At 36.4% G+C, this 24,013-nt stretch overlaps 1 protein-coding gene across 1 annotated transcript in view; it reads left to right on the top strand.

The window, feature by feature from the left end:
• Window positions 1-20,297, top strand: part of fat2 (FAT atypical cadherin 2) — a 203,723-nt gene extending 183,426 nt beyond the window's left edge. The window contains exons 21-24 of the mRNA XM_028813216.2: window positions 13,134-13,539; window positions 13,978-14,101; window positions 15,508-15,998; window positions 16,880-20,297. Of these exons, the coding sequence (XP_028669049.2) occupies window positions 13,134-13,539; window positions 13,978-14,101; window positions 15,508-15,998; window positions 16,880-17,346 (1,488 nt within the window). The 3' untranslated portion in view covers window positions 17,347-20,297. The remainder of the gene's footprint in view (window positions 1-13,133; window positions 13,540-13,977; window positions 14,102-15,507; window positions 15,999-16,879) is intronic.
• Window positions 20,298-24,013: the final 3,716 nt, after the last annotated feature.

The raw sequence follows: 24,013 nt of genomic DNA, 5'->3' as shown, positions 1-24,013 counted from the left end.
GTTAAGCTGGTAGTATTTGTAATAAATATATTTGAATGATAATTTATAAAAGAATTGTAGTTTATTCACTTAAGATGTATTCTCTTCTTAAACGTACTGTATTGATAGTGCAATAAATAAATAGGTAATTTTTTTTATTGACCCATCTTCATTTAGTCTTTCTTGAGAATAACTAAATGATAAGCTTTCATCAAGGCATACCAAATTACAGTAGGTCAAGAAGGAAATAAACTATACCAGTTAACCCCTATTCATCATGACCCTACCTCACTGTCAAATCACCCACTCAATTCACTCTCGAGTATATTAAAATGTGAACAAGCCAGCTTATTTTTGTTAAATGTTTCAAATGTCCATAGCATAATTAATTTATTACAATAACATATGAGGTTACTAGACAAACATGTCTTAAATGTACTGCATAGTTTTTTATTCTCTTTCATATTTGTGTTATTTCAGTACTAATATGAATGCTTTTATAATACTACAGTAGACTGGAATCTTCTATGAGAAGTCACAGCACATTTTCTCATAAACAGTGGTCATTTTAGCATGAAAACTATGGTAATACCAGACATTTCCTTTATGTGTGCAAATTTCTGTAATGTCACTAATGATTTTCATGCACAAACATCTGTGCTTTTAGAAGTATTTATTAAAGTAAATATAGTGTGGTCTTGCGACCTGGACATTAACCTTTAACCAATAGACTGATAGTATAATTCATGCCTCTGATTCGCTACATGACCATCAGCGAGTTCAGAATCAGAATCAGAATATCTTTATTGTCATTGTAACAAATACAACGAAAGTTACAAATCTGCATTAATGCCAGTTCCGAAACATGCATGTAAACAGTTATCCTGATTTTGCATTTCACTCTGTCTGCCAAATAATAATGATATAACAGGTGGACATTTTTATCTAAAGTTGTGCAGATTTTGTACAATTAGTAAAATTTATGTGTTAATAATTGTCTTAATTTAAATGAATGGCCTCTGCCAGTATGCCAATAATTGCGATTCACTTACCTCCTGGCTAAGTAATGTGCACCTCTCCCTGCAACCTCACAGTCTAAGCAAACATTAAGATAAAAGATCTGCCAAAAACAGGGATAAAGTTATTAAAAATCACAAATTAAGAAATGCATAAAATAAGTGAGTTATATTCTACTTATTAGATGAATCCACTACAACTAAAACGAATGCTAAGATGAGACCAATGGTAAAACTGAATACAAGGCAAGATGCAAAATTCAAATGTTACTAACTTTTAATGAGAATTGGGAGATATTTTATATTTTGCATTGATTTTTGCAAGAAAACATGAAGTGATTCTGCAAACCTTGAGATTGCCATTACAAATCAGCACATAAGGTGCCCTCTGGCACATGTACTTAGGTTGCTGTGTTTAATAAACTTTGTAAGTTGCCACATGTGATACAAAGATGCCATATATTGCTCCTGACTGTGGTTCAGCTTGCCAGGCTCCTTATTGTGCTTTAAAATAAACTTCTGGATTATGTATATAGAAGGACAGGTTACTAGAGACAAGCTCAGAGAGACATCCCCGATATACAACAGGGAAAGAAGGAGCCCTTATATGGAGTGTGGTGTCAGAAAGAGAACTCTAGGAGTTATTGTCTTGTGAGGGACAGCAGTGGGCATTTTTAAATGTCTACATATATTGGTCAGAATAATCAGAATAATGTGAATAGAATGGAAACTTCTGATAAAACAGTTAATAGACTATTTTCTGTGTATGCAGTTGTAAAAATTATCTATTTTAAGAACTGAGCCATATGCATATTATTTAATGCTATTAATTTTATGAAAGTAACATTGGGATTTAATATACTTCACTGTATGCTAATTTCTAAAATTAATTTCATATTGGAAAAATGTATTTTAAAGTATATTTATGAGTCCAGGGACAAGAGCAATTTTATTTGGCTAACATTTACTGTATATTGTAAACTCTAGTTTCCACCTCACTGGTCCTCCCGTCCATTGCATTCATTCCATGACTGCCAGATTTGCTGGAAGAAAAGCTTTCATTTTTTACCCTATTTTCAATTTAATTGGTTTTATATTTATAAGCATCCATTTTGTGACTTTGTTTTGCATGGTTGACAGGCTAGATAGAACGTGCAGGGGTGTGTGTGACACATGATGTCATTACGTCCTCACGGGTGCCGCAGTGGTAGTGCTGCTGCTTTGCAGTAAGGAGACGGTGGAATATTGTGGGTTCGCTTCCTGGTTCCTCCCTGTGTGGATAGCGCTTTGAGTACTGAGAAAAGCTCTATATAAATGTAAAGAATTATTATTATTACCACAATGGCACAAAGGTCACCATCACACACTTCCTGCTCATCTGAGTTGACAGACTTCTCTCAAAAAACTTGATGTGTGGCTTATTATAATTATTCTTCACTTTGATTCTTGTCTGTTGTTTTGGTTTGGTTTACATGCCATGATTTTTGACCCTTGTTACATCTTTTTCAGTCCTGATTTTTGCCTCACATCTTGGGCTCTGCTTAAAACAAATTTCTCATTTACTAGAAGTGATCTTAGCTTGTTTGCCTGGCCCAGACCATCTCCTGATCCTTAAATATTGCCCTTCTAAGACTGCTCCAATTCTGTGCAGTCATCACACAGTGTTGCCTCATCTTGTTCAGGCCTGTATCACTTATATCTTAAGCACAATGAAGCTTTTGTCACCACTCCTTGTCTGCTATCCATTTGCTAGACACAGAGGGTTACACAACAGTACAAAAAAGTTGCTAACTGATAATTGTGTCTTTGACAGCAGGATGAAATCTAAGAGATTTGTGCATTTGTTATCTGTCTGCTTCTCAGAAAAAGCATTTGTCAATTCTTTTCACAACATAATTAAGAAATAGTTGTATTATGGCTTGCCACATCTGCATTCGCTGTTGCTTAGAAAGTTAAGGTGTCTGTTGTAAGTGTGTTGTCTTGTGTAATTAATAATATTAATTATATATTAACTGACTGGATTATCATGACTGTAATAATGTGTTACTCATTTTTTGAAGAACTGCATTAACATGGTTTTCATGAATAACAGCACACAGCACATAAACTGTACATGTAATCAATTTCTAAAAGAAGATGAGGTTCTGTACATTTACTCAGCCTCTTTCTTATTTATATTCAATATATTGTTTACCTTTATCCATTTTAAGTTATTGATTTTGCTTATTTTCACAACACTTTTGTGACTTTTATCTCTCTGTCACTTCAGTTTTGTTTCTTGCCCTTTAAAGCAAGACACATTCTTTAGCTCCTTTCGTTTGTAGCCTCCTTTTTGCTTCGTCTGTTCATTTGCCTCATTTCTTTGATTGTCATTTCCTGTTCATTGTCTTCTTTACTGCTCTCAGTACTGTATTGGGCTTTTTGTGGTGACTGTACGTATATTGCACTATATGTGAAATATGTTTAGATACTTAACGCATGATTTTTTTTTACTTTAATAATTTATTTATTTTATTTATCACTGATTGTTTGCATTTTGAAATACCAATGCTTTAATAATTAGATTACACACAGTAATCTGTAATTGCTGATATAGTGTACATTGTTCAGTGACACCAAGCATGGATGGACTGAAGGACAGATCATTTCGTCCATATCTCATGCAGTATGTCACCACCTGCACTTGAATGAACTGTTTTACATTTTTGCACTGTTCATATAACAGTAATTATTAACATAAAGTCTTTTTTTAACTAAATATAGAAAAAGTATCCAGACTATTCTAAAACAGATTTTAAATATTACAGGTTTAACAACATTATGTATGGTTAAAATGATTTACCTAGAAATATAATAACTTTACAAAATGGAATGTAAAGGATAAAATATGCCAAGTTTCTATATCTACTTTATTCTGTCTGGTTAAAGACCAGCTATAAACAGAAAAAAAGTAATCTAGTGAAGTCTCAAGTTTATCAGAATGAAGGGAATGAAAAGATAATTATTGATGAAAAATTAAATTGCTGATGGGAAAGAAAATTCAAAATAATACATACCGTAGATACTCGCGTATTAGTCGATCTCGCAGATAAGTCGAGTGTATTGTTTAAGCTGAAAATTACGAAAATTGTTATGACCTGCGTATAAGTCGAGGGTAAAACTTGACAGCTTTCAGAGATAGAGGGCGACAATCAGCTGTTAATGGTGACAAAACTCACTGTCACGTCACAGGCATTCCCTCTGTGCTTGGAGAAATGCTAGACTCGTTGACTCTGCAACTAATCCTTGCATGTGCGTGAGTTGCGAAATGTAAACAAAGGCAAGATGGCATCAATATGTCACAAGGGAGCGAAGCGAGTGCAGAAAAGAAAACACTCGGCAGATGATGTTTTGCACATTATCGCTGAGTCGGACTCTGATTTTTCAGAATCGGATTTTATTGACAGTGATCTGGAATTGAGCAAGAGAGTAAGAAGCCGGCATCAGCTGATCGGACACCAGCCAATGCCACGCCAGCTGAACGCATTCGCGCAGCCGATGCCACTATGGCAAGGTTCGCGTGTGAGGAATACCCAGACATTGATCCATAGGAGCCGAACTGGCTACCGGACTTCACAAGACAGCATGGCTTGCTGTTGGACACGACAGATCACCCGCTACTGGACTACTTCAGGCTGCTCTCTCCTGATGCTGCTTTTCAGCTACTGTCAGACAAGACAAACAGGTAGGCAGAGAAATTTTTTGAATCGCGGGCTGCGCTTGCATCGCATTGATAGCGTGTGTTGCATTGGTTCTTTTGATTCCAAGTGTGGTTGCACGTGGCAGCTAATGGTATGTTTGTTATCCAAAACCTGTAAAAGCTAATGCTCAAATTCAAGTATTTCACAGTTTAAAGAATTTAATGAAATTAGAAAAAAACTAGCTAATTAGCAATAGTATTGCTGGCTTATAATTATTTCAAAGACCATGGGAAACGGCAGATGACCGGTGACTTAACATCGTGAAGCGTTGAGTGTACAATGTCATTACCCAAATTCTATAGACAATTGTCTTGCCCCGCGGATAAGTCGACCCTGTTTTTTTGAATGAATTTTAAGGAATAAATTTTTCGACTTATACATGAGTATCTACGGTAAATCCAAAATTTAGGATCCAAGTCACCTGTAAGGCTTAGAATCAAAGCAAGCTTTACCTCAACCACAAAGCCTAAAGCAACAAATAAGTGGGAGATGGTCTTCAATTCAAAAAGTCCTTCCATGAGGCTTTAAATTTCATATTTATGTTCATGCTAGGGCAGCACAGTGGCGCAGTGGTAGCGCTGCTGCCTCGCAGTAAGGAGACCCAGGTTTGCTTCCCGGGCCCCCCTGCGTGGAGTTTGCATGTTCTCAACGTGTCTGCGTGGATTTCCTCCGGGTGCTCCGGTTTCCTCCCATAGTCCAAAGACATGCAGGTTAGGTGGATTGGCAGTTCTAAATTGGCCCTAGTGTGTGGGTGTGTGTGTGCGTGTCCTGCGGTGGGATGGTGCCCTGCCTGGGATTGTTTCCTGCCTTGCACCCTGTGTTGGCTGGGATTGGCTCCAGCAGACCCCTTTGACCCTGAGTTCGGATTCAGCGGGTTGGAAAATGGATGGATGGATTAATGTTCATGCTGATAATTAAGGAAGTAACTGATTGACAATATTTTGGCCAAAAAGCATATGTTTTGCACATTTTGAACTTTTGACTGGATACTTTTACATGGGGATTATGGAACACGATTAACATGAGGTTTTTTTTTTCTTTGTTACGCGGACATTTTTCAGATTTTTTACCGTTGCCTTCTATTCTGTCATAAACTTCCAGCTTTCCATTCTGCAAGAAAACATGTTATTACATTTTTTTCTCACCCACAAAGTACATTGGGTAAGTAACATAAAAAATATATATAATTTTGGGTGAAGTATTCCTTTAAGAAAACCCTGGCTTAAATGACAAAAACAAGCCTCCTTTTTATTTCGAGGAAGGAATCAAAAAGGAAACCTAGGAAAGGAAAGGAATCAAAAAAGATATTTCTAAAAAGGAAACCTAATACCAAACAACCCAAAATCTGTCATCCAATAATCTAAATCCATAAACAAGATCCGAAATGCAATAACAAGAAGATCAAAAAAGAGTACTTACAGTAGACAAAATCCAAAATTCAAGAGAAAGACAAACAATCGAAGTTTTCTTGAATGCAATAGTGCCAGCACTGAAGCTTACTCAGACCTTTATATTCTTGGGGCAGTTCCACAGCCGCATCATTATTGGGTCCTGCCATACTGTAGGCAAAACACAAAGGGAACATGAAAGATAAAGAGAATAAACCAGCTTATACTACTTGAATAATACATAAAAACCAACATACAACATACTTAGTACCAAATAATAAACTATCAAAAAGGAAGACAAAAAACATTCCCTGAAATATCAGCTACAAAAGTGTATATGAAAGACAATAAAATAAATGGTTTGATTCGACAATAGTGTGCTTTACTAGTTTCTTGCTATTGGCTGTTGTTTGACTTTATTCCTTCCATACTGTATAATTCTGTTTCCTGGTTGTAATCTAGCGATCTTACTCATTTCTTAACACTTTAAAATTAATAAATGTGTGTCCAAATATACCTGACTTCAACAATAAATTAAAAAATAAAGCTATGATGATTGAAAGCTTTTGTTGTAACTTTGTTTATTGATAAGGTTGAATTAATGATAATGGGGAACTCCAGAAAGTGAGCAGGGTTGGACAGTGACTACTACAGCTTCTACACACTCCTAGGGACTCTGGTTTAAATCCTGACACTGGTATTGTCTTATGTGGAGTCTGCATATTCTCCCCATATTTGTCTGATTTCCTCTTTCATTTTAAAACCATGCAGAATATGTTGATGGGCCCGTTATGTGTGAATGTGTATGTGTGCCATCATCTACTGTTTCAAACAGAAATAAGAGAAAAGATCAATGTGTGTTCTAATGATATTACAATATTACTGGGTAACAAAACCTTTAAATCATTTTACTACCTTAAAATGTTATTATGAAGCTAATAAATAACAGATTAGTACAACTTGACTTCACTCACCATCATGCCTACAGTTCTAAGTGCTATAATTCCAAATGACAGTATATAAAATGGTAAGAAATTAATATTTTAGCAAACGACACGTTGCAAGGAAACAATACTGAAATCACTTCAAAACACAATAATCTGTACTAAATCACAGCAAGTAAAAATACAAAAAAGATAAAAGATAAACCACTATAAAACCAAAGTAGTTTCTATGCCTGCTTAATCCAGACAGCTGTAATACATTTGAAGATTTTTCAAATGTAAATGTCACTAAGCTGAAAATTGAAAGGCCATTGCAAAGCAAAATCACTCAAATATACAACGAACATTAAACTGCCATGTGAATAGAAGTGACATTGCTACCCAATATTTTACAACTAAATTTGCTACCAATAGTAAATAATATAAACATATTGTATAGTTTATGCACTAACAGTGTAAATTAAAAAAAAAACAAAAAAACATCCATTTATGTATACATAGCTGTTTTCGAAAGGGCCCAAGTCAGCAGCATAGAAGCAAATATCATAAAGCACCAACTTAGATGGATTGGTCATAAGTGAAGAATGAATGATTCCAGACTTCCATGCCAGGTGCTCTAAAGTGAGCTTAGCACTGGTGATAGAACTGTGGGCCACCTGATGCAATGCTACAAAGGCCATTTCAAACAAATATTGAAAAAGTCCAACATTAGTCAGAACACCTGGGTGGCTCAAGCAGATTGCCACAATTTCTGGCAACACACCATTGCAAGCAGCACTGAGATGTTTGAAAACTACTGTTGGAGAAATGTTGGAGATCAAACGAAAGAGACAGAAGCTCTGTCAAGCCCCATCACTACTACCATCAACTCTACAGAGACATGTGTGTGGCCGTATGTTTCATGAGTGGATCAGCCTCATTACTCATCAATGATATAAACACAACAGGAAGGAAAGAAGAAACTGGATACAGTGGAACCTCGGTTCACGACCATAATTCATTCCAAACCTCTGGTCGTAAACCGATTTGGTCGTGAACCGAAGCAATTTCCTCCATAGGATTGTATGTAAATACAATTAATCTGTTCCAGACCGTACAAACTGTATGTAAATATATTTTTTTAAAGATTTTTAAGCACAAATATAGTTAATTACACCACAGAATGCACAGTGTAATAGTAAACTAATGTAAAAACATTGAATAACACTAACACAAACACCCAGGCTCCCTGCTCAGCTGCATGCGCAGGCTCCCCAGACTCTCTCTCTCTCTCAGCAGCACGCAAGCCCCCTCCCCCTCTGTCTCTCAGAAGCACACGAGCCCTCTCTCTATCTCTGTAACATTGCAGCAGTTCGTGCTATAGCCTTACAATCCGATCGTTGTATAAACACTTTTTTTTTAAAATGAGTTTAAAGCACAGGGGAGAAAAAAAAACGAACATTTGAACAAATCCGAACTTTATTTAAAAGCCAACCAGGACAGTAACATTGCAGGAGTTCACGCTAATAGCATTACAGCCTGATCGCTGTAAACACTCTTTCTAAATGAGTTTTAAGCACAGGGGGAAAAAAAGGAACATTTGAACAAATCCAAACTTTATTTAAAAGTCATCCAAGACAGTAACATTGCAGGAGTTCACGCTAATAGCATTACAACCCGATTGCTGTAAACACTCGTTTTAAATGAGTTTTAAGCACATGGAAAAAAATAAACATTTGAAAAAAAGAGAAAAGTAACATTGCAACACTTTCATCTCACCACTCTTCACTTGCTTAGAAGCCATGGTTAACTGCAAAAGCACACGAAATACTGTAGAGCACAAAGAGTTCACAGGTAAAGCATGCACGTCTGACGGAGAACAATGAACAGGGAGAGGCTGAACACGTACTTAAATACAGTAATCGGCACCCACGAACTGGAAGGGAAATGAAATAGAGCACAAAGAGTTCACAGCGAAAGCACGCACGCACGTGCAAGCACGCACGTCTGACTGAGAACAATGCAACAGGTGCGGAAATCATCGGCGCGCACAAACTGAAAGGGAAACTGGCTTGTTCGTATACCGAGTGTGTGGTCGTGAACCAAGGCAAAAGTTTGGCGAACGTTTTTGGTCGTAAACCGAGTTGTATGTGTACCGAGACGTTCGTGAACCGAGGTTCCACTGTACTCGGAAATGAGTAAACACTAATAAATAATAATAATAACACTAATATTGTAAATTATAAGCAAATTCCATTGATCAATTCAGGCTAAGATCAATTAACTATTAACCCCTTCACCGCCCTCTGCCGGATATATCCGGCACCGCTGTTTTAATGCTAACGCCATACTGCCGGAATTATCCGGCACATTTGCCTGTGGTTATATGAATGCCTGGCAAGTAGTATAACTGACGGTTTGGCGTGGGTATTATTACTACGTTGTATTTCGACAAGTCTGTGGTTGTTTTGGCCGGTCATGTGACGTGATTCGCATGTAACAGCTGTGAATATGGCGAAACGTAAACTGACTTCAAGTGAGGCTTTGCAGGCGATTTTGGACAGTTCTGATCATGATTGTAGCAGTTCTGAAGAAGATTTTAGTGACAGTGATGAGCAGCAACGTGCGCTGCATGATACTGTGAATGAAGACGCATCGGATGACGGCGCTGAGTGGGTGTATCCCCAGCATCTCAGCTGGGCTGCTGCCCGTGGTGAACTACCTTTTCTGCATTCGTTTGAGGGAACGTGTGGCTTTATTGTTGATGTAAACAATTACACTGCTGAGCAGTTTTATGAGCTGTTTGTGTCACCTGATTTGATCAGACATTTTGTTCATCAGACAAATCTGTATGCAGCAAAGTTTATTGAGAAAAATCCCAATTTACCTCCACATTCCCGTGTTCGTGCTTGGTTTGACACTGATGAAAACGAAATGAACAAATTCATTGGGATTTTGATGTTGATGGGAATAATCAGAATACCAGATATTGAGATGTACTGGTCTACAGATCCTATGTTTGCAACACCTATTTTTGCAGCTGTCATGACACGTAACCGATTCTCTTTGCTGCTGAAATTCTTTCATTTGAATGACAACAGAAACGAGCCAGATAAGAAAGATCCAAACCGCGACCACTTGTTCAAGCTACGTCCTTTGATTGATCATTTATTTGAAGCATTTCAGTTGCCCTACATGCCAGGACCGTCAGTTGCAGTTGATGAAAGTTTATTGTCGTGGAAGGGCCGCTTACAGTTTCGACAGTATCTACCATTGAAAAGGGCACGGTTTGGTATCAAGATGTTTTGCTTAGCTGAGAATTCAGGTTACATTTATAGATTTCGTGTATACACTGGCAACTTGCACAACATTTAGTGGTCAATACTGCTTGAATAAATGTAAAAAATGTAAAAAAAATGTAAAAAAGTAAAAAAACAAAAATTGTTCAGATTTCGCCTGGCTTGGGGAATATTTAGGGAGTTGGCGGTTAAAGGGTTAAAGGTATTTTTTTTAGAAGTAGTCACCTTTTTAGTAGTATTATTGTCATCTGTACAGAGTACAGTGGAACCTCGGTTCATGACCATAATTCGTTCCAAACCTCTGGTCGTAAACCGATTTGGTCATGAACCGAAGCAATTTCCCCCATAGGATTGTATGTAAATACAATTAATCCATTCCAGACTGTACGAACTGTATGTAAATATTTTTTTTTTAAAGATTTTTAAGCACAAATATAGTTAATTACACCATAGAATGCACAGTGTAACAGTAAATTAATGTAAAAACATTGAATAACACTGACACAAACATCCAGGCTCCCTGCTCAGCTGCACGCGCAGGCTCGCTTGCTCTCAGCTGCATGCGCTCTCTCGCGCTCTCTCTCTCTCTCTCTCAGCAGCATGTGAGCCCCCCCTCCCCCCTCTCCTCGCAGCTGCACGCGCAGGCTCTCTCTGTCTCTCTGTCTCTCAGCAGCACGGAAAACTGGCTTGTTCGTATACCGAGTGTGTGGTCGTGAACTGAGGCAAAAGTTTGGCGAACTTTTTGGTCGTAAACCGAGTTGTACGTGTACCGAAACGTTCGTGAACCGAGGTTCCACTGTACACTGAAATTCTTACTTGCATGTCCAGTCAACATTCAGCATGGCATCATGATGAACAAAAATACAAAACTGTAAGGAATACTCAACTCAAAAATGATTAAGTTGGTAGTGAAAAAAATTTTTAATCTCCTGAACTGAAGACACGACTCTTGACCAACGAATGAGGGAGAAACTTCAATTCAAAAAGATAATCTCATAAGACTTTTGTTTTCCTGTTGATGCACATTCATTTTTCCAGACGTATATTTTGTTACAGTATCTTAGCAAAAAAAAATGTGTTTTAAATGTTTTGAGCATATGACTGGGTAACTGACATTTGGATTACTGTATGCAACACAAGTACCATGAGATTTTTTCTTCTTTTTTCCATAGGCGTCTTTCAGATTGCCTTTATTCAGCCTTGGTCACTATTGGCTTGTATTATATCATAAACTTTTGTTCTCTCGATACTGCATTAAAACACTTTTTTTTTTTTCCTTAGACATTACTACAAACTACATGGGGAAAGTAACATAAAAAATATCATTTTTGGCTGGAGCATTCCTTTAATTTTGAAAACAAATCAGGCTACCTGATGTGCTCCTTATTCCTGTCTCCATGCTCCCAATACCTAGATCTGTTCTTTTAGCAGCAGTAGTTAGAAACTAAACAAGAAAGTGGCAAGAATGAAAACCTACAGCCACTGTAGCCTTCCAACAACTGAGCTTGAGACCCCTGCTGTAAATGTTGACATTTGTTGATTTCGCACTTGTGTTCCAAACGTCTTTGCTATGTAATTCATAGCCTAGCCCCGTATTAGTCTTTACCCCAGGGTCATAATAAAAATGACAGGATTTAAGTAATAGTTGCTCTGTTTCTCTTATGGTCAGTAAATTCAATTACATTTACAGTGCAAGTCCTTTTTTGTAGACTTCAACAGTCTTCAATAATCTTCTGGATTTTGAAATAGATTTTTAATATTTCAAAAAATTTCTCCATAACATAGCATAACATAATATTTTGGAACTCACTTAGATGAATTTAGTTTGACAGAGTGTGGAGTCTATACCAACAGCATTAGCTACAAACCAGGGAGTAGACTATTGGTAGGCTTACAAATAGATCATTTCTGATTGCCAGTTTACTTAATCCACACATCTTTGAGAATGTGGAAATAAAACTGGTGCACTAACAGGAAAATCTACACAATTAAGGGAATGTCATGCAGATGTCACACAGACAACAGGCATGAGGTTTCAACCCAGAACAATGTGTCTACGTCAGCACTGCTTAGCTCTGTGCCATTCTGATTTCTTTGTACTAAAAGTCTAAATATTTTAAGATGACAATGCCAATAATATGTAGGCTTATTCTTTTATGTAAGGCTAATAAAGATGGTTGTTATTTTTGTCATATACATATTAAAATAAATTACTACAAATACTAATCACTCTGTTTTTTGCCTTTGGGGAGGTGTTTCTAGTGCATGTTTAATCACCTTTTTTTAGGTAAACAGATATTTTGACACTGAACGTATTTCTCAAGAAAAAGTCAGAAAACAATATATGCAAGTTATCTGTTTAAATATGTTTCAGACCTACTGTTATAATATGCTTCTAAGAAAAGTAACCTTGAAACTTCAGGGGAGCAGAAATCAAATAGTGTAGAAATCTGGATGTAGTGCACTATTTACAAGAAAAATAGTGCATGTACTGCTATGCGGGTACAGTATATGTTACAGTTGGTGCAGTGAATACATAGAGCAAAGTATTCATTATGGTTGCATGTTGATTAGTGCTGGCAGTTGAGGTCTAATCATGGACCAAACACTATGTGTTATACTGAAGTGTCATAATAAATATTGCTGACAGACAAGATCAGACTACTTGATGCACTGCTACACACCATAATCTCCTCAGTCTTTGTTGTTTTAGCTTTCTTTCCTGGGATTTACTTCTTTTCAACAGCAGCACTGACTTGTCATTTTAATTGTGTCTTTTTTTTTGTAGATCAGCAACAAAGACCTAATGTTTGACTACAAATGTGGTTACAGTCCAGTCAGAACCCTCCATGTTCTCAATGCTTCTGTCTCCGATGGAATCTGGCACCATGTTTCCCTGCAACTGAAAGGATTTGAGCTTCAAATGACACTAGATAATATGAGCTCAGCATCTGTGACTCTCCTGGAGAGGTGTCAAATACACAACAAAGAAGGTTTCCTGATTTTTGGTGGAAATTCCACTGGAGTGATTAACCAGGGGTTTCGGGGTTGTCTTGACTTGTTGACATTCAATGGAGAAATCATGAAGAAGGACATGGACAGAAACAGGAAAATCACAGGAATTTTCGAATGTTGCTCATGTATGAAAAACTGCAACATTACGCCATGCCTCAAGGAAAGGAAATGCACCACAGGTAAGAATTTTACTGCCAAACAAAAACAGGTTGTGCTCTTTTGGTCTTTCTTATCTGTTCAGGATTTGCTTGATTTTATGTTTCAATGAGCTGTTTGAATGACTTCCTTTAAGTATGAAAGGTTCAATATTTCTAGGAGGGAATTTTTTTTAATGTCCATGCTCTTTAGAGTGAAAGTATACCTGGCTTTTTTGGTTGGTTGGGGTATACAACATCTCACGCCATCAAAATCTAAAAGTAAAGCAGCATATAAACGTCTTGCATTAATGGTAAACCCCTAGCAGTTTTGATGATTTTTATAAAGTGGGAACCCAGAAGGTATAGTATGATGCTGGTGATTTGCATAACTTGGTAGAACTGAATCTCTTCCATCTTCCAATGTATGAAGTCACACTGTACAGATAACTGATTACCATTATTATTTCATTCATATTTCAGGTTTGCAATGTGTTTGTTATCCACCTTATCCTGCTACATCCCATTGTGAAACAAAAAACCAAACCTGCAACTCCCAACCCTGTTCTGAAGGAACAGAATGTGAAACAGAAGCTGAAGGCTACAGGTAATCTTGCCACTTACATTGTAAATCACTTTGATTGTGAAAAGACATTCAGTAAATAAAATATTTTATTATTGGATGACTTTGAATCCTATTTGATAAACATCAGCATGTTAGAAGTCAACAATTATGGCTTCAATTTCAAAGACATTTCTTATTTCCATGAACACTTTGGCATTTATCAATGAAAACATAAAGTAGAGACCACATTTTATATCAGTTCTTGAAATGGTATAGGCAAAATCTAATTAAACACTTTGAAAGATCATGGACAGAAAATATTTGTGTTGTAATTTTATTCCCAAAAAAGGAAGACCAAAAAAGGCAGAACACTGTATCTACACTAAACTGCAGTACTTTTGATATTAAATAGTTTATGTAGTAAATTAATCAAACAAAGCATTTAAAAAAATAAACAATAATTGAAAAACTATTTATTAAACATATTAAATTTTTTAAAAATCTAAAATAATCAATAATAATAACTGAAAAATATAAGTACAAAAGAAAGAGCTGTAATAAATTAAGGAAACTGCAAACCAAATTAACTACTGCAACAATAATCCACCATCCCAAAATCCTAAATTATAAATGCCAAAAACAGAAGTCAAAAGTCATATAATGAAAAACAAGTTGGTCTCATAAGCCCTAACTGAACAGGATTCATTGTACATCATGAGTTACTTAAGAACCTCTGTAATTATAATATCATTTAAATCACTCATGTCAATGACCTTTAACGGATTGCGTGTTCACGTTTCAGTAAACATTATGGAGATTTTTATTGTCTGTAAAAAATCTGTAAAAATTTATCCCAGGAAAAGCTACTACTGTGTGAATAAACATATCAGTAAAATTCTGCCATTTGAGCGATTCAGACAGGATTAAAATTACACAGGTTCTCCAGTAATAATTATTTTACCCCAGCTCCTTAAACTAATCCAATCCAAATAGGGTAATGATTCCAAACTGCACACTAAGGCAAAAAAAGAGCAAAAGGAATCTGAAGAACACAGTTTGCTTGACATGAGCTAATACAAAGAGGCTATGGTAATCAGGTCCTTTAAACAGGCCTTGGTAAATGCAGTCCTAAACACCACAGTACCTTAGTGTACTAATTTAACTAGGGGCCCTATCCTACTGCTTTGCCATGGAATCACGCCAGGAGCCATTCTAGTTTGCGCAAATCCAAAACCGCAAGTCCACAGAGTCAGCTAAAGGAGAATCCTTCTAAGTACTGCAAGTGGAGCACCTCCTAGTAAGGTCAGCTGAGCTGCCCACTCAGTCTTCACCTTTTAGCACAGGTCAGCCACACACCTATGGACAGCAAAGTCAGCAGTGGAAGAGTTAAATATGCCAGTTTTCTATGACTAAAAAAACCTTTGTTTTTGTCTTATCCTTTTTTCTAGAGCTTGTCCTGATGAAGAGTGTGACCCATTAAACTGGCCATGTGTCTGTGAAGTGACTATTGACAAACACTTTGGCTTGCCAGAGATCATGGTAACATCTGCTGTCTTGATTGGGGTCATCATACTGGTTATAATCTTCATCTTCAGTCGAAAACGTTATTTACACTGGAAGAAGCACATCCCTGTCAACACAACGAACTCAAATGGATTTCTCCAGCCAGACTCTGGAAGAAACATAATTGGCGACTCGCCAGAGTTGCCAGCCATTGAAATGGAAATAATGACTGACGCCCAAAATAACCTGGCACATGATCCCTTTTTGCCCAATGAAATGCATCGGCATTCAGATTTCTTTCCGTCCAATGGAGTCCGCTTCCAAAAACAACGAGGGACGGTGGTGTGCAGTGTTGCTCCAAATCTTCCACCCGCTCCCCCATCCAGTTCAGACAATGAGTCTGTTCTGAAAAACAACTGGGAACTGGAATACGATGGTGAGTTCTTAGTTTTACAATAGATTTTTAGTAGAAAAAGAAACAGATACAGTAAATAGTTTGAAATTGCACACAATGAAATATGTTGCTAATTTGCACAATCTAGCTGTGCATGATGTAGTGAAAATGGATTGCAAGCAATGGCTAGCATTAAGTTGAATTTGATCTGCGTTTCTAATTTCCTGAACAATTTAGTTTTGTCCTTATGTTTACTGTTTATTACTTGACCCTTAAACATTTGTCCTTTCACTATATTTTTGCCTATTTCAGATAAAGTTTGATCGAACAATAATACTGCTCATATACACATTGTGATCTACTATTGTGTAAATGTTTTTGTTGATTTAAGACAATATGTTTCATTTAGCAATGGGATGCTGTTACCAACATTTCTAGACATGCTGCTTCCAGATATAACATGATTTCAGACCAACTGTATGCTTTACCACCTTGGTAGTTTATCAATTAAAATATTACAATATGAAAACATGGGAAATGTACTATCTGTGTTAAATAACCTTGCTTTTAAAGTTTAGTAATGCTTCTAATTCCAAATCCTCAAATTTAAGGTATCAAGTGAGCTGTTGGAAGCCTTGGGCACAAGACCAAAGAAAACATAGGATGGTATACTAGTCCACCTCATCCACATGTGAATACAGGGTTAATTCACAGTTACTGATCATGCTCTATGGCGAAAATGTATCAACACATAGACAAAATGCATGATACAGTATGTGTCCCTTTGGTTAAATGCTTAGGATTTAACAAATATTGTAAATTTCAAGTCCAATGAGGTGAATAGATAGCTGTAAATCTTCTTCTTATTTACCTAATTAAGGTATTTCAATAAAAAATGTTCTGTCTAAATTCTTTCTCTGCAGATTCAGACTACTATTCTCCACATGGAATGAGAGACTACCCACAGTATGAATTTGTAGAAGAACGTTATCCATCCCTGCGTCCTGCGAGTGTCCATCGGTCTGTCCATTTTGAAGGTTTCCCATTCCCCTTGGAACACTACAACCGAAGGGCACCTTTACCTCCATGTTACAGCAACCAAACCCTGGATGACTTTTTGGGCCGTGACACTATTCCTCTTCCACCTTCTCACTGCCCCAATGAGTATACTGCTATCAGTTACTACCCCACGGAGCACACTGAAGGTGTAAATAACTTGAATGGGACAGGTTACCGCCGACTAAGCATGCGCCTTAGTGTGGCCCAGCCCTCCTATGCGGACTGTGTCCCCAATCCTCAGACTGTGGCCTCTTCACGAACCCCACGCAACTACGAGGGTTCAGACATGATAGAAAGTGACTATGGTAGTTGTGAGGAGGTGATGTTTTAAACTATTTTTTAAAATTTCTACCAGTACAAGAACAAACCATTATTATTTCATGGAAGATCAAACTGGAAGGATCATTTTAAGAATAACTAAGCACTGAAGACGTACATTTGGGCAGCTTAAAAATATATTTTTGTTTTGAATTCCTTTAAAAGGCAGTCTATTACAAGAATATTACAAAGTAAGGTATATCATTTTATTTAATGTTTATTAAACATAAAGGGACTAATAATGATGCAGCCTGCCAGGTAAAGTAAAAATACAATTATTGTTCTTGTTATTACTCAGAAAGCAGAACAGAAAGAAGCATGTGAGTTTTGAAAGAGTTTTATTACATTTGAGGTGGATGTGCTAGAACATTTGAGCTCTGATATTTGTGTCTTTGACCCATTCTTGACTGCATTGTGGACTGAAAATTAAGGACTTCAGCTTTTGAGATGCTCTGTTTGGTGCCTAGAGATGACACTAAAAAGTGACACATGTACAGAGAGACCTCAGTTTAGACTGATGACTTTTCAGTGATTTTGACTGTACTGCCATCAGCTACAGTAAGCACTTCAATGACATTTTTTAATTCATATTATAATATCATATTATCACTCACAAACATTTCTACATTTTCCAGTTTGAACATGCTCGATACAATTTTTATACTCTTCTACATACTGTAAGCAGTGAGCTGCATTTCAGTACCTGCACATAGAGACATGTGTTCAAAGACCTCGTCATGCACAAGGGATGCTAATAGCTTGAATGTTACTGATCAGTGTGGGGAACACATATGTTATACAGTATGTCCCAATAAATATATCACTGTAATTACACTTTTTTGGCAGCAGAAGCAAGTGTTTGACTATACACAAAATTAGTCCTACAAAGTACTAGTTTTAAAAATGATTGTAGAAAATGTAATATGGATGAATATATCCAGTATATACATATACACACTCACACTCTACACACTGTATATAATAAGATTTGAATTTATTGCAATACCTTAGCAGTTATAAAGTTTACATTTCTTGAAATGAAAACATATAAGGCCATTTTAGCGAATGCAGCAGGAGGGAACCAAAAAATATTGTTTTAAAGTATAAAGAACTATATTATGTCATCCATTATGTTTTGTGGCTGTTTGTCACATTATGCTAGTAAGTATAATTTTATTAATAAAAATAATGTAATTTGAAATAAACCGTAAAGAGACTAAAAACTGCATATCTATAACATAACTTATGTAACATATTCTTACTGATGGACAGTTGTTAATGGTGTGGACTCACGCCTCTGGCATCCTCAGGATAAATCCATGACTGGTCATTTTCCACATGAAGTTTGCACTTTCTTGTCGTGTCTGTGAGAGTTTTCCTACGAATGCTGTAGTTATTCTTTTATATCACCAAAGCAGTGCAGGATGGCATAGCTGGTGATGCCAAATTAGCCCTGTTTGAGTGTGGATGTGTGTGTGACCGGGTCCTATGATGGACTGCTGTACAGTCCAAGGTTGTTTCCTGCCTGGTGCTCAGCCATTTTGGAATTGGCTAAAGTCCATATCACCTTGAATTGAATCTGACAAATTTGAGAATGTTACATAATTCTGTGTATATAATGTGCAGCTAGTATTAAAGCATGCAGTGGTCCATCACAGGGCACATTAGCAAATATACACCTACACTGCTCAATGGAGAGAAAATTAGAATTGACAGTCAACAAAACTGCATATCTTTGTAGTAGTGAAAAATAATGTACCAAAAGAAAAAAAAACAAAACATTCTCACAGCATGCAAACGTCAAACAGAGAGTCCTTAGGCTGGTGTAGAAGCACTGGATTCCGAATATACATTTTTCTAAATAATTGTAATATTTTATTTAACCCCCACAAATGTTAGCTTTTTTTAATAAATGCACCAAAATGTGTGAAGCAATAAAACATTTTTCCTGAGTCTTTTATGGGATTCATATATTAATTTTTGGTTAGTGCATACACAAATAAAAAAAAAAAGTAAAATTCCATCTATACATCCCACATACATAAATGCATACACTTTAATATGTAAACATATAAACATAGATTACTACATTTTAAAAGTTATAATTGTACATTATGTATGACATGATAGGTATATAAAGTTAAACACATGTAAATCCATACTGTATAAGTACGTATAGAGCTTATTCAGGGTGTTTTATATTCTGTATTCTTTTGTGGTACATTAAAACCACTGTGGAATGCAATGTTTTCTTATTACAGCTCTAAATTAGGGAAAACAAAAGAAGTTATTTAAATGTTGCTTGTACAGATAAATATACAGGGTGGCTCAGTGGATGGTGCTGCAGTTGCCTCATGCTGGTTGTTGTTGAAGTGGACTTTGCAGATTCTCCTTAGGTCAGTGGGAGTTTTCCTTCTCACATTTCCAGAGATGTATGAGTTAGTTAAATTAGCCAATTAAAAAAATTCAAACAATGTACAGTATGTATGTGAGAGAATGGGCCCCATAGTGCCCATCCTAGGTATGACACTGAATTTGATTAAGTTGTTTGCTTTGTTATGCTGTGTTATACAGTACATGCATGCATACTTACAGTACATTCTCTAACCCAGTTCATCCAGTTCAAGGTTGTTGAGGACTGGAGCATATCCCAGTAACCAAGAAATAACCAACCATTGTTAGGATACCATTCCGTTATGGTCCTACACATGCAAACATATCTGATCTGTATGTCTTTGAGGATGCAGGAAGAAATTCCACATGGACACAGAGAATGAGCAAAATCCAAGCACATAGTGACCTGTCCAGGATTTGAAAGCACTGTGCCATTATATATGTGTTATTTATTGCACGACTAAACAATTCGTGTTTTTTTTTTTTCTTTAATTTTTCAACGGTTTCTTCCTATTTATAGGGTCTGTGTGTGTGTATGTATATATATATATATATATATATATATATATATATATATATATATATATATATATATATATATATATATATATATATATATATATATATATATATATATATAAACATTTATACATAGATGTGTGTACAGTATAACGTATATGTTCAGAAGTGTAACACAGTGAGTTGTTTTTAAAATGTCTTATTTGTCATGTTATATTATGTACACAGTTTTGCCTTTTTCCTGTGATATTTGCTCCACAAGCAAAAACACCACTCCAATGTTCCTAATAAAATACTCATCATCTTTATTTATAGAGCATCAATACATTCAGGCTATTTTTGTGTTACAAACTCTTGAAGACAGTTATTAATGAGTTTTTTTGCATGTTTTACAAAACACAGATTGCTGTCCTTTAGGTTTCCTTTAGATTCAATGCTCTAACCTTTGGCCAAGACTTGTTTATTGTGAAAAAAAGATCAGTTTAAGAAAACACATAAACAGAGTGTTTAGAGAAGTCATCTGAATGTACCTTCAGTTTTTGGATGTGTTTATATATTAATATGGGCTTTCCATATTTAATATATTATTTCTCTGTAAGAGAATTGTATGATGTTTTATTTTGTTTAAAAAAATAAAATCTACCTTTATTTTATTACAAGCAAGTAGATTCACTTGTTATTTTGTACTGCACACAAGCAGCAGATTGCCTGCATATTCCCTCATCTCTGGTCGCTCTTCTGTTTTCCCAGTAAGTATTCTTATTACCTGGAGTGGGTCACGGTGTCTTTGGGTTTTAATTGAATCTAATGTGAGAAATGGTAATAATGCCGAGTTATGGAAGCAGTGCTTAAATATATTTCTTGTTTACTAATTCATACATTGAAGATACATTTTGAGATCACCGTACTCTATTTAGCACTTTCAATTTTGTGCTGAAATTCATATCTCTTGCAATTAGTGGACTGTCCATGTAAATGAGAAGTACTGATTGATACTTTATCATCACACAGGTGTTTATGTATAAAGAAATTGCTTCTTTATTGGAACCACTTACAAAAAAGTTTGATTCAATGTGCATAGATGTAGCATGAAGCTAAATTTCCACAAACATTTACAGTGACACCACAATATTCATCAACGAGAACAGGTAAGCCAGGGTTCCTTTTTCAGCTATAGTTTAGTTTCCGGGTAAACTAATGAACAAAAAACAGGCAACTGATCTGATTTTGCCCACCACTATCTTAAACCCTCTGTACTGTAATCTCCAAAATAATTAGACATTCACAAACCCACCTAATCCAATCAAGGGCCATGGTGGCCTGGTATATATCACAGCAGCATGGGATGCAAGGTAAAAATCAGTCCCGGACATGGGATCAGAGACTATTTAAATAAAGCTTACAAGTGAATCAGGCTTATACGCCTCTATGCCACCTCACTGTTATGTGTGATTACTTGAGCTGCAGTCCTATAGCTAGAAAGTGGCACTGTTTTGTGTGTTGGTCAGACATATGGAGCATTAAGAACATAAGTAAACATTTCACTGTGCTCTACATGTAAGAAAATATTTTAACTTGAACTTCAACATAAAATAAGAATTCCGAACCCCATTCCAATGCAACCAAGTTTCATTTAGTTATATTCAAGCCATGTTTTGAATGTGGATTTTCTCTCTAACTGATTTATATAGATCTTCTTATTTATACTGAATATTGGTCACATTCAAAAATTCCCATTAAGCTAAAATATGTCTTTTTTGTGATTTCTAAGATTTCAAGCTGCATTCAGTTTATTATCTTGTGTTGACTTGGACAGCTCTGACCTCACTTGGCATGGTACCAAGACCAGGAAATTCTGCTTCCTGGCTTCATTTGACATGAAATTACATAATTTAAAGGTGAAGTAAAGTGCCACACACAGAGGAAATCCTTCTGCTTCCTGCAATCATTTGTATAAAGGGACTTTAGAGTATTTTACACATTTAAGGTTTTTTTTCCTGGCACTTAGGACAAATGTTAAAGTATGGCGTACCCCAAAGAGCTTGAGTCATCCTGGAGCGCTATATAAATCAGTTATCTAGGGCATCAGTTGGATATTCTGTTACTCTCTGTAACGCTCTGAGCTCTTTTCACTGAGTACAGCCACTTTGTATTCAGCTCACAAAACACACCTGATTTCCACTTCTTAAAATGTTAAAAATTTTTGAAAGAGTTGAGTATGGGTCATCTATTTATTGCATTGTGCAAATGTGGGTTTAGTTTGAATATATATATATATATATATATATATATATATATATATATATATATATATTTGTGAATTTCCCATTGGGATTAATAAAGTATCTATCTATCTATCTATCTATCTATCTATCTATCTATCTATCTATCTATCTATCTATCTATCTATCTATCTATCTATCTATCTATCTATCTATCTATCTATCTATCTATCTATCTATCTATCTACTGTATATACTAGTGAATGGTAGTCCGATCGAATCAGGCTACAAATTCTACGTTTGTGAAATCAATACTTTCTCTGCAAAGAATTATTTGTTTTTTTAAGTCCCTGAAATGATTTTGTTCTAATATATTTGTTCTGACTCACAATATAAGTCGAGTTTTCAGCACCCAAAATGTGCTGAAAAACGTCACCCTCGGCTTATATTCGAGTCAGGTCCCGCTGCCCCCACCAACCCGACAGAAAGCTGGAGTGTACAGTACAGTGGAACCTCGGTTCACGAACGTCTCTGAACATGTACAAATTGGGTTACGACCAAAAAGTTTGCCAAACTTTTGCATCTGTTCATGACCACACACTCGGTATACGAACAAGCCAGTTTCCCTTTGGGTTTGTGTGTGCCGATGATTTCCGTACATGTTCAGTCTCTCCCTGTGCATTCCCTGTGAAGCGAGCGAGAGAAAGAGACAGCGTGAGAGAGACACACGTGCACGAGAGAGACACACACACACACACACATGCATGCGCGAGAGAGAAAGCGAGCGAGAGAGATACCATATTGTTTTTGTTGACCCTCTTCTCCACTTACAGAGCTAGTTTACTGTTTGTCTTTGAAATAAATACTCAAAAACATTTAACCTACTGATGCCTCAATTAATGTACGGTAATTTTATTGGTATTTATTTTGATTATTGAAACTTACTAGTAACTGCTGCATTTTCCACCCTAGGCTTATACTCAAGTCAATACGTTTTTCCAGTTTGTGTAGGTAAAATTAGGTACCTCGGCTTATATTCAGGTCGGCTTATACTTGAGTATATACGGTATAGATTTGAGCAAATTTTGTTGTTTCACCCTCTCCGGGGTGCAAGGGTCCAGATTGATGGCATATTTGGCCATGTATTATGTAACAATATGGACCATGGCCTGGAGGCAGGGATATTTGTGTGCCCATGGATGCACAGGCTAATGCACTGTTGTGCATTCTGATATTTTCCAAGAAGTGCTTGGAGTTTGGGTCTAAATATGTCAACAGGTTCTTAAACCTGTCAGAGTATCTGTAAGGGTTAATTCGAACTCGACCTTTATGGCAGCAATTGTATTCTCCACCTTACTTGTTCTCACAGGTGAAGTTGAATGAGTTGCAATGTTTGCACCGGTTGTCAAATGCACCAAAGTGGTGCTGCTCATCCATTTGTTGTGCACGTTGTGTACGTCTGGTCAAATTAGCAAGTCTACGTTCCTCGTCAGTCATGTGACTTAGTTTCCTACGCATCCTTTCAGCGGCCACTGCTGTTGTGGC

This window comes from Erpetoichthys calabaricus, chromosome 11 (genome assembly GCF_900747795.2).
Source record: "Erpetoichthys calabaricus chromosome 11, fErpCal1.3, whole genome shotgun sequence".
Classification (NCBI taxonomy): Eukaryota; Metazoa; Chordata; class Cladistia; order Polypteriformes; family Polypteridae; genus Erpetoichthys; species Erpetoichthys calabaricus.
This window is presented reverse-complemented; position numbering and strand designations above follow the sequence as displayed.